The 16,057-nt window shown below is 35.3% G+C and overlaps 1 protein-coding gene across 7 annotated transcripts in view; it reads left to right on the top strand.

The window, feature by feature from the left end:
• The window catches only part of STXBP5 (syntaxin binding protein 5), a 106,574-nt gene that overhangs the window by 38,173 nt on the left and 52,344 nt on the right, over nucleotides 1-16,057 (top strand). For all 7 annotated transcript variants that reach the window (XM_082301011.1, XM_082301009.1, XM_082301007.1 and 4 more), the window contains exons 5-8: nucleotides 2,789-2,923; nucleotides 4,039-4,102; nucleotides 6,459-6,542; nucleotides 15,461-15,584. In XM_082301011.1, coding sequence (XP_082157137.1) covers nucleotides 2,789-2,923; nucleotides 4,039-4,102; nucleotides 6,459-6,542; nucleotides 15,461-15,584 — 407 coding nt within the window. The remainder of the gene's footprint in view (nucleotides 1-2,788; nucleotides 2,924-4,038; nucleotides 4,103-6,458; nucleotides 6,543-15,460; nucleotides 15,585-16,057) is intronic.

The raw sequence follows: 16,057 nt of genomic DNA, 5'->3' as shown, positions 1-16,057 counted from the left end.
CAGAAAAAAAAAACCAAAGCTCTCTGTGGCCAAGTGTCAAATAAGCAAGTATTGCATCTCTACCAAGACTCTAACCCTTTGTTTCCATCCTCCAAAAGGAGTTTGAATCCCTTCAATCATCAGTCCAATTCTTAGCAGAGCAAACAAGGCAACTGGCCATTTGGATGGTCATAGCTTCACTGATTTTTAGTTTTTAAGAGGGCTGTAACACTTCTAAAGTTGTTTAAAATATACATAGTTTAAGGTGAAGCCTTAATGGGGGAGGAGAGAAGCTGCTCATGAAGTGCATGAACTTTAATGTTGGAAATATTATTCTGTAAATTGTTAAAATAAATACAGTTATGTGAAATGAGTCATCCAGTCAAAATATAGTTGAGTTTCTGAAAATTGGAAGATGTAGTTTTTCTATTAAGAAAACAAAAAAATAGTAAACATATTTTTTATTTGCAAATGGAGTAACATTTACTACATTCAGGGAGAAATGCTGGTTCTTACAGCAGGATCAGCATGCCATTCCTTTTGGATTTAACTAGTTCTGTGAAATAAAAGATCTAGAATATTTTTTAGTGTATAGAACAATCATACAAGACATTGTAGAAGAATGGTAAAATACTTCAAAGAATAAGGTTAAGAACTCTATTATGTGCCTATACTTTGCAAGTTTGAAGTCTTTTCAACCTCCTGCCTTCAAGAGTTTGTAAATATTTTGTGAAGCTACTTGTTCTGTTCTTTTACTATTGTCATGGAATCACTTCACTGTTTGCTAACTCTTGACAAAATTAATCTCAGTTGCACAAAAGAGACAGTAAATTGAATATACCTGCATATTCAAGAAGAGTATCAAGAATATTGAGGAGCTGGGCATTTCTTTAAGTGTCACCCTTGTGCTAAAGTAGTCAAAGCTGAAGTCCCAACTTTTATTTTTGCCCACTTTAAATAATGTGAAATAGATTGGTTTTCATAACAAACGTGTTGGACAATTGTAATTAACAATATTAACTTGCTAATCAAGACAAGCCTACAGCCCTGCTACTGATTATTTTTTCTGGCTGCTAGGCCATGATTTTGGATCCAACTGATCTGGTTGCCAGCTGCTTTTGGCATGTGGAGTGCTGGCACAAAAAGCTGCTGTGGAGTTGCAGAGTGCTGAAGGTTTATGTTTATGCTGTATCTTTATACACAGTAACTGCCTGCCTAGGAGGAATGTGTACCAATGTATGTGATTTAGCTTCCATTAAAATATTTTTTTTCAGGGATGTTGGGAAAACACAAGTCTTCAACCTGTGGTGTTTGCAGATTAGTGTGCTTAGAGTTAAATGTGTTACAACCTCTGTAAGTTCAGTGAGTTGGAAGAGCATTTTAAGTCATGTGTGTAGTATTTTTCTCCTGTCAAACATCAATGAAAAAAGTTAGTTCAGCCTTTTGGCATAAATATTCAAGGACAAGAAATTGAGTTGGAAAGAAGATAGATGAAATATTTGCTTGAGCAAAGTGCATTTCCTAATTAGGAAGAAATAAGTGAAAAAAACCCAAAATAGTACACTTCTGAATCCAGGTAGTATCACCACAGAGGCCTCAACTTTTGAAACCAGCAGTGCAAATTAACATCTCTTCAGCCACAGCAATTTCTCTCTTGGCTGCTGTTAGCCTTTCCTTTCAGCTCAAATTGGTGTGCATATAGAGCATCTAATGCAAAGGATCTAAAGCTGTTCTTTGCATAAATACTTAACAGGCTTGTGAAGTGATGCATGGATTTGGCAATAAGCAACCCAACTGGGAGAAAACAAGAACAAAAAAATTTGTAAAGCTAAGGATTAGAGCTGACAGAACAAATTCTTGTTGTACAATTGTTTTACCTTATCGCTGAAGCATTTCTGAAACCCCAATTTTGATAGCTAAGTAATTTGGCAATTTCTTTCAATGTTAGACCCTGTCAGATTAAGATGGTGTAGAGTTTCCAGAAAGTTTCTAGACTCCAATTTTGAGTTAGCATTCTGTCAGTTTGCACAGACGTTATTTCCTTATCTTGAAGAAATAGTCAACAATAATCAGGACCCAAGGGGGGCAGAAATAATCAGGTTTTCAAACGCTACTATTTGTGCTGGAGCTACCATCAAAGAGGAGTCCTCTGCTGGTACATACAGGTGTTAGCTGTTGAGTCTTCTAGCAGAAGAAAAAACTGTAAGGCAGAATATTAAAACATGACAGAAGTAAAGTAACAGCCTGAAATTTAAACTACTTTTAAAATGACTTTTATAATTCTTTAGGATTGTTCTAAGGTTTGCTCTTTAGGGGTTAATTTGGATTACATGTAAACTTACTCTTCTTGAGTTTTATCTTTTGTCTTTGTTTCCTTACTTGAAACCAGCTTTATCTGCATATGGTAACTTCTAGAATCCTTTGTTTTTTAAACTGGAAGGTAGATAGATTCCAAAGGGAGATTTATAGACTATAGGAGTATTGTATTTTAAGTTTGATGTGACAGGAATCTTGATCAAATACATTCAATATGGTAATTTTTAAAGGTGACTGTAACTTTTTTTTTATTGGATGATTTATGAGTTTTAGAATACCTTGCTTTCTATTTTTTTGTTTAGGCTGAGGTTCTACATTATGTTTTCATATCTTACTTTGGTCATGTACTGGCTTTTCTACTTTACCTCAAACTTGTCATATATCTTCTTGTTTAACTATTGCCTTATTTCTACCTTTTGGCAGCATAGACCTTGCAGTGCAGGATATCAAAAAGACATTTCTTTAATTTCTTTTTGGTGGCTTTCTCTTTCAGGATAACATTTTGTCATCTGCCTTTCCAAAGCAAATGGCTATATGTGGGCACGGAAAGAGGAAACATTCACATTGTCAATGTGGAATCATTTACTCTCTCAGGCTATGTCATCATGTGGAATAAAGCCATTGAACTGTGAGTTTAACCAAGTGTTGTCTTGGGAGGGGAGGGAACAGGAGTGTCCCAGATGTTGTTAACATCAGTTGCAGGAATATCGTTGTCTAGAGTGGCCTCCATATTTATCTTACTGCACTGCATACACTGTCAAAGTACATGGTGATGTAAATACTTTTTATTTTCATGAACGTGAAGTGCTGATGTTAATATGTTTCTGCCTATTAGCAGTATTTTGTCATAGTTCTTGGGATAGACATGGAAATAGACAAAATAGACAATATAGAAATAGATGTAAAAGTCACTGTGTGTGGGGAAAAAATAGAAGAAAAAATAATATACATTAAAATATGGTGTGGCCGGTACTTGGACAGACATGTCACTTCTACAGTTTGGGATTAAAGACCAAAGTGTAAAGATAGGTATTTTTTAAGAGGGCTGATGTATTCTAAATTGAAAATGACTTTCTGAAATGCAAATTTAAGTAAGTCTATTCCAAGAGCAAAATACATTTTATAGCTATTGTAATTTCTTCTCCTTTTTTTAATGTTAAAATTGGATGTACAAATATAATGGTTTGCAAGGGAAAAGATGTAGTTGTGTGCTTCTCTTCCTGTGCTGGTGTTTTGTTCCCAGTACGTCTACTTTCAAAAATACACGGAGTCCATCACTTGCCAAAGGGTGCTGCAGCAAACACAGCTCTTTAACAGAAGATTCTTCCATCTTCTTCAATATCAAGAAGTCAACATAAAATGTTAATTCTGTGTTATTGCAACAATGGCTGTCTTGAGCAGTTTATTAATAATGGCAAAGCCTGTTTTCCAGTGTAAAAGTCAACATTTTATCCAACAGTGTCAATTTTGTAACAACAGGTGTTAAGATAAAATTTTTAAAGCTAACGGTAATTTTTTTTTTGTTGATAGGCAGTAAATAAGTCGTTCCTTAAGACAGAAACTTAAGTGTCTACATAGACGCAGCATTTATGGGCTTGAAGATAAAAGTAACTCCATTTTGAAATGTCGCAACTTGCTTGCATGGAGTCTGTATCTGCAGAATCTGTATTACTTCCAATCATTTTGTGATGCCGTTTAGGGCAGGGAAACATTTTTTTTTTAATTGAAGTATTTCTTTTTTAGGTCATCCAAATCTCACCCAGGACCTGTTGTCCACATTAGTGACAATCCAATGGATGAAGGAAAGGTAGGATATGTTTAAAGACTCTTCAATACATTATTTTCAAAGCAAGGCTTTTTAAAAGTTTAGATACCACTCCTGTTTAAGGAAGGATTAAGTATATGAGGGCAACAAAGGTTTTAGGCCCTGAAAGTAATACAAGGCAAGGTACAGACATGACTGTAGGGCACATTACTGGAATAATTCATCTTGTAATCGGAAACATTTGAAAACACAGATGAAAATCCTTAGCTGCAAAACTTCTGGAAATAAAAGCAAAGACTTTTACTTACGGTGATAAAAATTAAGATGTTACAAAAAAAACGCCAGTCATAACTAGAGTGCTGAAAGTGTGATGGAAATTAATTATCATGCTCTTTATCATGCTCTTGGATGTTATACAAATAAACATTTTAAAGTTGTGAAACAGCATATTTTTATAGAATACCATGTACTTTGTCTTTAGATTAACTAATCTGAGACAGGGGTTTTGTGGAATTTGACATCTAACTCATATTCACATTTTAGGCAATTTATTGCAATCACTAGGTGCTGTGTGCTAATGAAACTAGCCTACATAACAACAAGATATTTCAGAAAAGTGAACCAAAATATGTGAGAAAGATCTGTGTATTAGACTTGCCTTTTCATTCTTATGAGATAGTATTAACAATCATAATACATCTGTTCATCTTGACAGAAGGTTTTACAGTAGGTGTTCTTGAAGCCCTTGCAAGACAAGAGTCTTTGTCCTGTGACATACCATTTTGCTTACTTTCCTTGCTAGTGTTCTGCATATGCAAGAGAAATATTTTTTGTCTACTTTGTGCTTTTCATGTCAGTAGTAGATTAAATTGTAGAGGGAATGATCCTGTTGTCTTAGCAGTGGTTTGAAAGTTTTAGCTAGTTATCAGCTTGTATCCTGAACACCTGAGGTTTCAGTCCAGCAGAAAATTTAATGAGTAGAGGTTTTTTCATTAGTGTGAAGCTCATTGCAGTAAGTGCATAGCTAGTGTGTTTCTCTGTAGAATTAGGTTTGAATCACATTGCAGGCTTATGGACTCTAGAATATGAAGTTGTTGATTTTCATAAAACACAAATGATCAATTTATTTTGATGTATTCCACCCCACATCTAATTATTGTCAATAAAGTTTAAAAATTACTGGTTTTATTGATCAGGCTATTAATCATTGTTTTGAAATCCGACCTTACATTTTCTTATTTCTCATAAGAAAAACATTGCTGAAAAAAACCCCTGTGCAGTTGCAAAAACTCCCTCTGTACTCACTTTTAAAATTTGTTCATGCTTTTAGCTTTCTAATCATAGTGGTTTTTCTAAGGTTTTAAGTAAACATAGAAAAAGTATAATATATGGCATATGATAGGCAAGATAATTTAAAATAATAATATACATAATGTTAATGGGAAAAATTGAATATTCACTTCTACTAGATCAAACATATCTAATATTTATGGTATTTTAGTGCTGTATAGCACTGAAAGAGATTAAATATTTTTTTTGTAAGCTTGTAGGAGATCTGTTGTTTTTGTACTGGAAACAACTGGACATGCTGGAAAGACTGTCCAGGCAAAACCTCTAGGTGTGGCAATAGATTGTTACTACTGCCTTATGTTGGCCTTGGGGTTTGGTTTTTTTCCATTACGAGAAGTAGCACTTAAGATAGGAGAGCAAAACACTTGGATACTCAACAGTGTGTTAGACCAAGTACTAAGAGCAATTTGAGTCTTCATTCCCTGCAGAAAAGGTTTCATCTTGCTTCTTGCAAAAAGATGATTTGGGAAATTACCTAGTTTAATTTATCTAGCTTTCCTCCTATAAACAAATAATGTTTCTGGTGTTCCTTCAGCCAGTTATCTCAATTGTGATTAACATCTGGAGAAAGCTCATAGTACGTAATTTCTTTATAGACGATGAGCTCTTACTGAGAACTTCAGGTGGGATATTCTATTCTTCCAGCAAATTTAAGAAGAATTAATTCCAGTGAGGATAATGCCCAATAAAGTTTTCTTTTTCAACATCCCTCATTTTCACTCAGGATGGAATATACATAGCAAGGTTTAATGTTGGTCTTTCTGGAACTCAAACAATTTCCAAGGAATCTTCAGAAGGATGCTTTCATTTTTTTCTGATTTTGCATGAATGTCCATTATATTTTCTGGAACATAAGGAGAATAAGTACAAAGTAAACTTTTCTAACACTGAGGCCTTCACCTCTTTAATTTTTGGTTTTTATAACTACTTGCAGTTACTACCTATAGTATTATGCTGCATATCTTTTGGGACAAGAACTTCAGGCGTTGCAAATGATACCATTTTGCTTTTCCTTATAAAGAATTAATGCATCTTCTTATTAATGCAGCTTCTGATTGGCTTTGAATCTGGAACGGTGGTATTATGGGACCTGAAGTCAAAGAAGGCAGATTACAGATATACACATGATGAGGTAATATTTTTCATCTGCATTGCTTACTCTGAGGATATAATTCACTACTCTAATAGTGATTATTATTTTTTAATCTCCTGCTTCTGTGACCAGTGGATCAATAAGTAGGTCTCTTAGAAATTGCAAGTACTGGAAATCGTCTCTAAAAGAGCAGTAGGGCTTGGATAGTAAACTTCAGATCAAATAACTTCACTGAGTTTAAGTTTGTGAAGTAATGAATGGTGGCATGGATTGGATTTCTTTACTAAGCTTTTAGATCTTTGTTAAGGGCTTACATTGAAACAAGATGGTTTAGCAATTTCTGTAATTTGGAATCTCTCACATCTTCTGAGAACTGCGAGAGGAAAGGGCAGGGGAAGAAACCACTAAATACATAGTCTCACTACCACATTTCTGTAAACACCTTTTCTCTGTAGAATAAGATCAAGATCAATTCTTTGGAATAAGACTGGGGGAGGTTTAAAAATACAATAGCATTAAGTGGCATTCATTTCTTTAAAACTTGATTCTCGAGAGAAAAGACTTTTTGAAAGACTGAGATTTAAGAAAAATCATTTGGCATAATATGCAAGTTGATGTATTTCATTTAAAATAATATAAAATTGGTCTTGATTACATTTTGTTGATTGTAAAATGACTTTGTCGTTGTTTGGTACCAGCTTTAGGGGTTTTTTTTGGGGGGGGAGGGGGGCATGGTTGTTTTTTTGGTGGCAATTCTGCCTCAGTACTTGCACTTGTGTGTATACTACCAATCAAGAGTTTGCTTGGTGGGGGAGTTTTTGAAGTAGTCTAAGCCTTAGATCATCAGAAATATCCATATAACTCCCAAAGTATGTTATCCAAAGAACAATTTTTCTCACTTCCATTTTCATTGCATGAACCTAATTAATTCCCTTTGTAATTTTTTTTCATAAATTTACTTGTGTCTTCCTCATGTTTTTCTTCCTATACCTCTTACTCGTCGTGTTCTTAACTTTTTTAACCATTCTATTTTATCTTTGTTTTATCAAACAGAAGCACAGAAGCATAGTATGTATGAAGATGTGGGCACACTGGATTTATCATGTGCAATAATTATCTTTGGACTTGTTTTCTTTTTCCTTTGATCTTGATATTGGATTAGCCTTTTGATGCTCCAAGCATAAAGCAGATGCTTCCTTGGAGCAACCCACTATAAAACTAGAGACTCATTCTTCAGGTGTTACTTGTCAGGTCAAAGTCCTGACATTTAGGCATCATTTTACATTGACATAGTTGGATAGTAAAAATTTAAGTCTTTCTGCAGTTTTTCACTGAAATCATGATTTTTACTTCGAATGTAGTTTGGTACTGTCAGTAGACTCTACCATCTTAATGTTGTTGTTCTAGTTTTCCAAGTTGCTTATGGGCAAACTCAGCAGTATGGATCCCTGAGGGTTTCTGCCTTAGCTTCATCCATGAACTAATCAATTGGTGCCATCCTGTCTTTATTCCACATTGTGTTACTTCATTAACCAGTTATTTATTTGTTCAAAAGTATTTAGTCTGTTTAGTTTTAGCTTCCTTTGAGATACGCTGTTGAAGGACTTTGAAAATTGTGTAGACAGCTTAAGTGGCATTTCCGTGAGCCACGTGCCTGGTACCATTCTTGGAGGTTTGTTGACTACTTCTCTCTGGTATGTTATACTCATCCATATGTCAGTTAACTCTGTTCTTTATTAAAATTTTATTGCAGTTTCTAGAAACTCAGCTAAGGCAGACACCGTGCTGCTTATTCTGTTTTAGTTTTTTTTTTTTGTTGTTGTTTGGTTGGTTTTTTTTGGTTTTTTTTTTGTGGTCCATTTATTTAAAAATTGACTAAATATCTGTCTCAATACTTTTTGGAACCAATTCTGACTTGAGAGGCTACAGAGATCAGTGAATAGTTCAGATGTTATATCTTTGATTTTTTTTAGGATTTAGAAGTGAATGCATCTAGGCATTCAGTTTGGGTTTTTTGATTGCAGAAGAGGTAATGAAATACCTCAGGTCAGACCCTTGGCAAAGAAATGTGCTTATCATAACTTGGGAATGGTTAGGAAGGAAAGAGAAAAAAATTATGATCTGGTAATGTGGTTTCCTTGCTCACGAGGGTGTGCACACAGAAGACTCAGAGAGGAACAGTGGAACAGTGCCTTATCTCAGGAGATCTCCTCTCTCTGGTTAGTGTGATGCAGAGCAAATAAAGTTCTTTGCCATTTTGTTTCCTGCTGACTGCATAAATTTGGATATTTCTGTGCACAGAATCTTTCTAGCTAGTTTCTTGTTGACTTCCTGGTTTCCTGGCATGGTCAGAGAGCTTTTTATGCACTGAGTGTAAGGGCTGTATTCCATCATGAACATGTGTGCCAACCTACCTTTAAGGGACAGGAAGCATCCAATGTCACAGCATGCTTCACCTCTTCCCTCACGGAGGGTAATGCATGCGGCATTCTGCCCGGTAGCAGGAGCAGGATTTTAAGCCTCAGGATTTATACCACTGGTTCTCTGCTTGTTCTTGATGAGAGCTCTTCTGAGTGTGGAGTTGACAACCAGTAAAAAGAGAGCTACTTAGTCCAATCTTGTCACACTTGCCATCTTAGGGGGTGGCTAGGCTTCCTCAGGCATCATGAGCAGGGTGGCCAGGACACTGATACCATAAAGAATGTTTACTAGAAACTTTGCCATTGGATTGGTTTCCTCCTCTCTCATCACTTTGCAGCTGATGTTCTTCTTAAAGCACGTAACTTGAAGGTCTGTGCAATCTATCACCATCATTTGATGCAACTTTCTTAACTCAAAACTTGGGATATGTGCAGGGATCCAAATGTCATCCTTTGTTCCTTAGCAGAGGAAGATCATAATGAGGGTTAAAATCCTGGTGTGTCCAGAGGTTTGTAGAAAGGTACCTGTATTTCCTGAGGGAAGAAGTTGAATCCAATTATATGGTTTTGTAGCTTCCTGCTTGGTTTCATTTCAAACGGCCTGACCTTTAGGAGGCTTTCTTGAAGCAAATTCCCATGTTGTGGTAGGGCAGTCTCATTTGTTGCCTGAAAGCCAGGTTAATGGAACACTGTCCACACTTTCTTCCTGTCTGAACATGTGTGCCTTCCCAGCATCCTCGTCTAATAGCTGCAGCACTAGGACACTCATTCCAAGGACAGGAGCAGGTATGCAACATTAGCCATGGCTGGGGGTGCAACTCTAGGTCATGATTGGGGTTACTGCTGATTGCTGGCATGTTCTTCCCTCCGTAACATCCTAGTTACAGGAAAATTCAGATAATTTAGTTCTAATTTGTACTTGATCTTTCTATATTATGAATTAAATCCTGAACTTCAAGTAGTGTATATTTTTTATTATAACAGTAATATTTTGAATATTTAGAATTAGTTAGAATAATGCACAAATGTAACATTCTTTTTCAGAGAATTTGGAGGAAATTATTTGTACATAGTGAAACTGCAGCTGTGAATTAACTTTTGTTTAGAATATTTCTTTAAAATCCTTTACTCAAAATGTCATTTTTGTCTTAGGCAGGCTCAATGAAAAAGTAAGACTAAATTCCTTTTTCACCATTCTTAAGCCTTTTATATGCAGACACAGGGGATTTAAGGAAAGTAAGCTGTGCATTTGTTATGTGAAATACAGTTTATATTGCAGTCATTTCCCAACTCATATGTTCATGAAAGAAATAAAACAAATTTCTCAACTATTAGTTTTTTCCTAAAAAAACCCCCAAATCCCTCAACCGTAACTTCTGAAAACTAAAGCTTGTTTTATAATCAAGTCTCTTCTTCAAGTAATATTTTGTTTGTTCTGATGTCAAGTAAGCTTTTCTATAATGCATTATAGATCACTATTTTTAGACTCAGTGTTCTGGTACATGGTTGACTGTAGGAGATTATTTTAGAGCATTAAAAACATGTCAAAGTAGCTTGTGGAATTAGGAGGACAGGGGAAAGAGACACAACCCTGGTATGTGACTCGCAGAAACCAAAGTGTGTCAGCATATTTCATTTCGTTGAAACAATTTTCATGATGTATTGTCATTTAAGTCTCAGTAGCTACTTTTTTTTGTTGTTTGTTTTCTTTCTTTTGCAGCATTCTTTCCCCTTCCTTAGGTTGTTGACAAGAGAGTTAGCATAGGTACTTGCAAGTTTTAAAATACTTTCTTTTTATATTTTGGTGAACCTGTAGAAAAGGAGTCGGTGTCATCATCCATTCACGTTTAAGTGAAATGCTGCCCATGTCCATGGAAACTAAGGGACTGTCATAATAAGACTGTGAAATCTGGATAGGATGTGGTAAATAACCAATCTGGTTTGCAGAATAACTAATCATGGACTTTGCCAGTCATGCACAGTATATTTCAAGCTCAATTAATGTCACAAGAGAGTAAAGGATCTTTGAGAAATCCAAAGAATTGTGAAAGGACTTATCAATGTCTCTGGTGCATTCCATATTTGCAGTGGTCTAAATTTGGTGTTAGAAAACTGGATTAGAAAAATTCTCTTGAAAACAGGGTGGAGTGCTTAAATTAATAACTTTTGTATTTTCATTATGTGAAATTCTTCGTGTACCGTTCTGGTGTTGGCTGGAATAGGTTTAATTTTCTTTCTAGTAGCTGGCACAGTGCTGTGTGTTTAGATTCACTATGAATAACTTTGATAACACACTGATGTTTTAGTTGAGCTGAGTAGTTCTTTTTATTCGGTTATTAAACTGTTCTTAACTCAACCCATGAGCTATACATTTTTTTCTGATTCTCCCCCACATCCTGCTGGTGAGTGAGCAGCTGTGTGGTGCCTGGCTGCTGGCTGGGGTTAAACCATGACAGATGAGAAGAGTGGTCTCAAACTGTTCCGAGTATCTTATGCATGTAATCAGCTGTAGGGCTAAAATGAGCCTGTAGGAATTTAAAAGAATGGGATTTTTTGTATCAGTATTTAATAAATTGAAAGAGCTAAATTCTCTTGGTGGAAAAATACCATCAAAACTTGAGTCTTTATTGGTGAACTTGTCTCTTAAATTGTAAGGCTGCATTTAAATTATTAATTTTCGTACCTCTTAAAGGAACCAAGAACTAATAGTGATTTCTAGGGATATTGACAACTTACAGCAGCAGTAAAATAAAATTTCATACAATATTTTTAAATATGCATTAGTATCTCGAAAATCTAGTGATCTACTTAAGATATTTCTGTAGGAGACTTGCATATAAATGCTTTTAATTTTGTTCCTCGGACTTTTTTTATTTGTGATTACATTTTACAGTCCTATGTAAGTCTCCCTCAGTTAACTGCTGCAGTTGCTGCAAGAATGTTTCCTTCTTAAAATAAGATATATTCACCTTTTTTGCAGGCAGCACAGCAGTAATTTTTCCACATGGGATAATCTTCCTGGAACAGATGGTGAATTGATTTTGCGTTTGTGTACAGCCTGTCTCCACATGAAACTCAGGGATAGTTTCTACAGTATCTGATAAAGTTTTGGCATATGTGCCAGAACAGAACTATTGTGCTGTTATTCAAAAAAGTAAGATTCAATTCCCCACCCCCTCAGAAAATACATAACTATCTCAAAGTTTTGAAACAAACTTCCTTAGAATCCAGACCAGGTACCTTAAATTTGAATTAAAGTGAAGGGGGTAGTAGGAATACATCCAATAAGAAACCTTTAGTTGTAATTAATTGAATATAAAAATTTATCTAGACAAAGTTGGTTGCTTTCTTATTTGTTCTCTCTGTGTAAGTTCCTGTGAAGTTTCCCTGTATTTGGTTTGTGTTTGTAGATGGAAGGACTCAGAATGGTAGTGAGGTCAGGACTTGGTTTACCTGTGCAGACGACTCTACTTAAGGATACAAATGCCCTGTGCCTTAAATATAGCAACAGTCCTCTGTGATACTTGGGTATGATTTTGTTATAAGGGGTTACTTTCTGGTCCCATATGACCAGCAAATATTTGAGAGACAGTTAAATCTGCACCAGCTGATATAAGCATTCTGCTGTATTATGGTACCAAAAAGAAAACAGGAAGTTTTAATCATGGTGAGAATTAAGATTAAAACTGAGGGGTTTATTCTGCATCAGTAAGTTTTGTGTAAAATATTGGAATAAAAATGTATTACTCCTAGGGGCTCTTTAGTGTCTTACAAGATTTGCACAGATTTGTAGTCTTAGTGGATTCTGCTTGATTTTTCTCTTTTATGCTGTCCTTCAAATTCCAGCACTAATATTAACCCTGGAAAAAATGTCAACATTTTCTGCTGTTGTGCACTGAGATGATTTTTCAGATATCAGGGTTTTTTTGGTGACTGAGACTGTTTCTAGTAAACAACTAGTTCTATCAGCTAACCAGTACTACTTAAGGTTATTGTACTTTCTCCATTATAATTGTCTTGTCATTAGGTCAGCTTGTTGTGTACCTCGAGATAGTGCTGGAGCTACTTACAGAGTTGGTTTTATTTTTTAAGCTCACAAGAATTTCTGAATAGTGTGATAGCAAAGGATAAAAGTTTACCATACCCAGCTCACAGGTTTGCTGGATTATTTAAAAAAACATAAATCATGTATTTTAGTTACATTTTAAGAAATACTTAGCTGCACTACTAAATATAACAAGACACTCTAGAGAGGCTAAAACTAGACAGTAAATACCACAAAGCCAAAAGGCTCATTGTTCTCTTTCAGAGTTTTTTTTTCATCCCTCCATGTTCCCTCCAGAAAGTGAGAGCAGTCATCCTTTTCCTTTGTGCTCAGATCTTTTTAAGGGTTAGTGCTGTTTCAACAGTAATAGGTTGTTGCATTTCCCTCCTCTTGACTTTTTTTTTAAGAAAAGGAAGTGATCATTTCTCATATTTATTCTTCCTTCCTTCTATAAAACTTGCTTTCTTACTGGTTCTTAAGGTCTATTGCTACATAAATGTGGATCAAACTGTTCTATTTACATTATTGGCTGCCTACTGTTGTCAGGGTTAGACTTCTTATGGGAGATTATGTAAAATGTACTGATTATATTGTATTGCTAAGCATGCTGTAGACATTTATTTTCTTAGTGACAAGAGCTTATTAAAATGCATCTTTCTCTTTACTAGTAGAGTCTGCACTCTCAAACTTGTTGATTCCTTGCTTTATTTGGTATAATGTTGGTATATAAAAACAAATTTTCAGTATTTATGCAAAATTTCTTTTACAATATCATTTGTTACTAAATAGAAATTTATTTGACAGAATGAGCAAGACTATTTCACTTGGACACTAGGAGACATCACGTGAGGCATGTAGGTTTCTGGGCTACATGTGATGATGTGATATTGGTACACAGAATCTAACAAATTCTGTAGTGATTCCATAATACCTGGGGAACAATATTAAATTGAAATTAATAGAAGACTGGATATACGTAAACTACGGATTAATTTTGGCATAAATGCCAAAATTAATCCGTAGTTTACGTATATCCAGTCTTCTATTAATTTAAATTGGAGAAATTATTATCAGACACTCTAGGCTGATGTAGTATAGCCATTTTCGTCTGTTGTTTAAGCTCTGGATTCTTTCAATCAGTTTGCTGGAACTTGTCTTGTCTCTTTGTATAACTTCATGAAATGTGAAAACCTGATCTGTGTATAGTCAGTTTGAGCAAAGCTTGCTTGGATCTGTCTTGAGATGTGCTCTTCACCCAGTGATTACTGCTTAAGCTTTCAGTGCTGGTTACAATTCTCTACTGCTCACACCACCAGGTTTCCTCACAGAGGAAATCCCTAGGTCCCTGAAGAGCTGGAGTGAGTGTAAGCCCTGCTTACAGACAGAATCACTGCTGAGGGTATCCACTCAAAAGATGATATTGTGGAGCCCATTAGCTTTCACTTATACAGCACCTGCTTTTCTAGTTTACCCAGAGTAATGTCTTTATAACAAAATCTACCTTTTCAGTAATACCGAAGTTCCATGTTTCTTGCAGTTAATAGTTCCTTTTGCATGTTCTGGGTAGTAGAGAAATACTTTGAGGTTTCATTGTTTACTGATATTTTCATGCTATAACTGAAATGCCCTTGAATATCACCTAATGATTTTGTAATGTCTCCAAGTACTAATAGAGATGCTGATGCTGGAAACAGAAATGGCACCAATCTTTTCCTGCTAGTTCATATTTTTGCCTTATTTTTATTCTTTGCATCATTTACTTTCCTCTTGCCTTAAGGCAGCAACTAGATTTTATTTATTTAGCTGTTTTCTGCAGATTTCATGTTGCATGGTGTAATCGTTCCATTCCTAATTTTGAGAGTATAGAGATGATTTTGTATTTATGGAAAGATTTACTAGTAGATTCCTACGCTTTCCTGAACTTCAAAGCTGCCATTGCAATATTAGAGCATCCAGTCCAATACTTTCCTTTCATCATCATCATTTCAAAAAAGGCTTATTACTTCAATTCTTGTTTTATGGAAGTTTTGAGCCAATGCTTGCCTCTTGTGCACATCCACATAGACATCTCAAAACAATATGCAATACTTGAACTTAATAATCTCATCCCATGGTTTTTTGTATGGACAGTATGTTTTTTCCCAATAGTGAAAAGTTTTGGTTAGAAAAGCTTAAATAAGTGCTTGCAGTTATTCTCTTCATGCTACCTTTCATGGAAAAACACATCAATACTATGCTGAAGAGGATGGATTCCCCCCCTTCCCCCTAAACATGTCATTACAGTGAAGTATTTTTGATGGATAAAGTGTATCTGGAAGTACTACTTATATACAGAAAACTTGCCATGGGTAAATTCAGACATAATAAGATAGGTATTATTGAATTAGTAACTTCTCTAATTGGCTTCTGCTGTTTAATGTCACTGAGGAAGGTATAAGAATAAAATGATAAGAAGATACATGACTTGAGCTGTTCTGCTTTTTCTTGCATAGGCTATCCACTCCGTGGCTTGGCATCATGAAGGAAAACAATTCATTTGTAGTCACTCAGATGGTACCTTGACCATATGGAATGTAAAATCTCCTACCAAACCATTCCAGACAATCACTCCACATGGTAAGATGAAAATGGATACTCACTGCACTTGACAGCTCTTAAAACATAGAGAACTTGTTTTTAATAGAAATGTGGTTTGCAAAAAAAAAACAAGTATTAAAAGTGCACTTTCAGTGCAGTAAAAAACTTTGTCATACCAGTTTCTCTTAGATTTCACTTGAAAAAGAAAAATCTTTATGAAGTAAGAAGCCAAATTAGCGCAGCTTTCTCTAAATCTCTAAACTTTAAGCTTGCCTTTCACACAATGGCACTGATCTCAAAGTTAATTAATGCATATTTTGTAGGGCTTTTCTCTTGACATTAAAATCCCATGTATTGTTTAAAATGCATATAAGCAAGCACTTGTTTATGTATAAATGTGTAGGTTACCACATAAATTCTCAGAAAGGTTTGTAACAGAGGAAGACAAGCATCTGATAAGATGCTCCCACTTCTGAGAGGTCTTGCATTAATGTTAATCTAGGAAATTAACA

Source organism: Coloeus monedula (genome assembly GCF_965178545.1).
Source record: "Coloeus monedula genome assembly, chromosome: 2".
Taxonomy (NCBI): Eukaryota; Metazoa; Chordata; class Aves; order Passeriformes; family Corvidae; genus Coloeus; species Coloeus monedula.
This window is presented reverse-complemented; position numbering and strand designations above follow the sequence as displayed.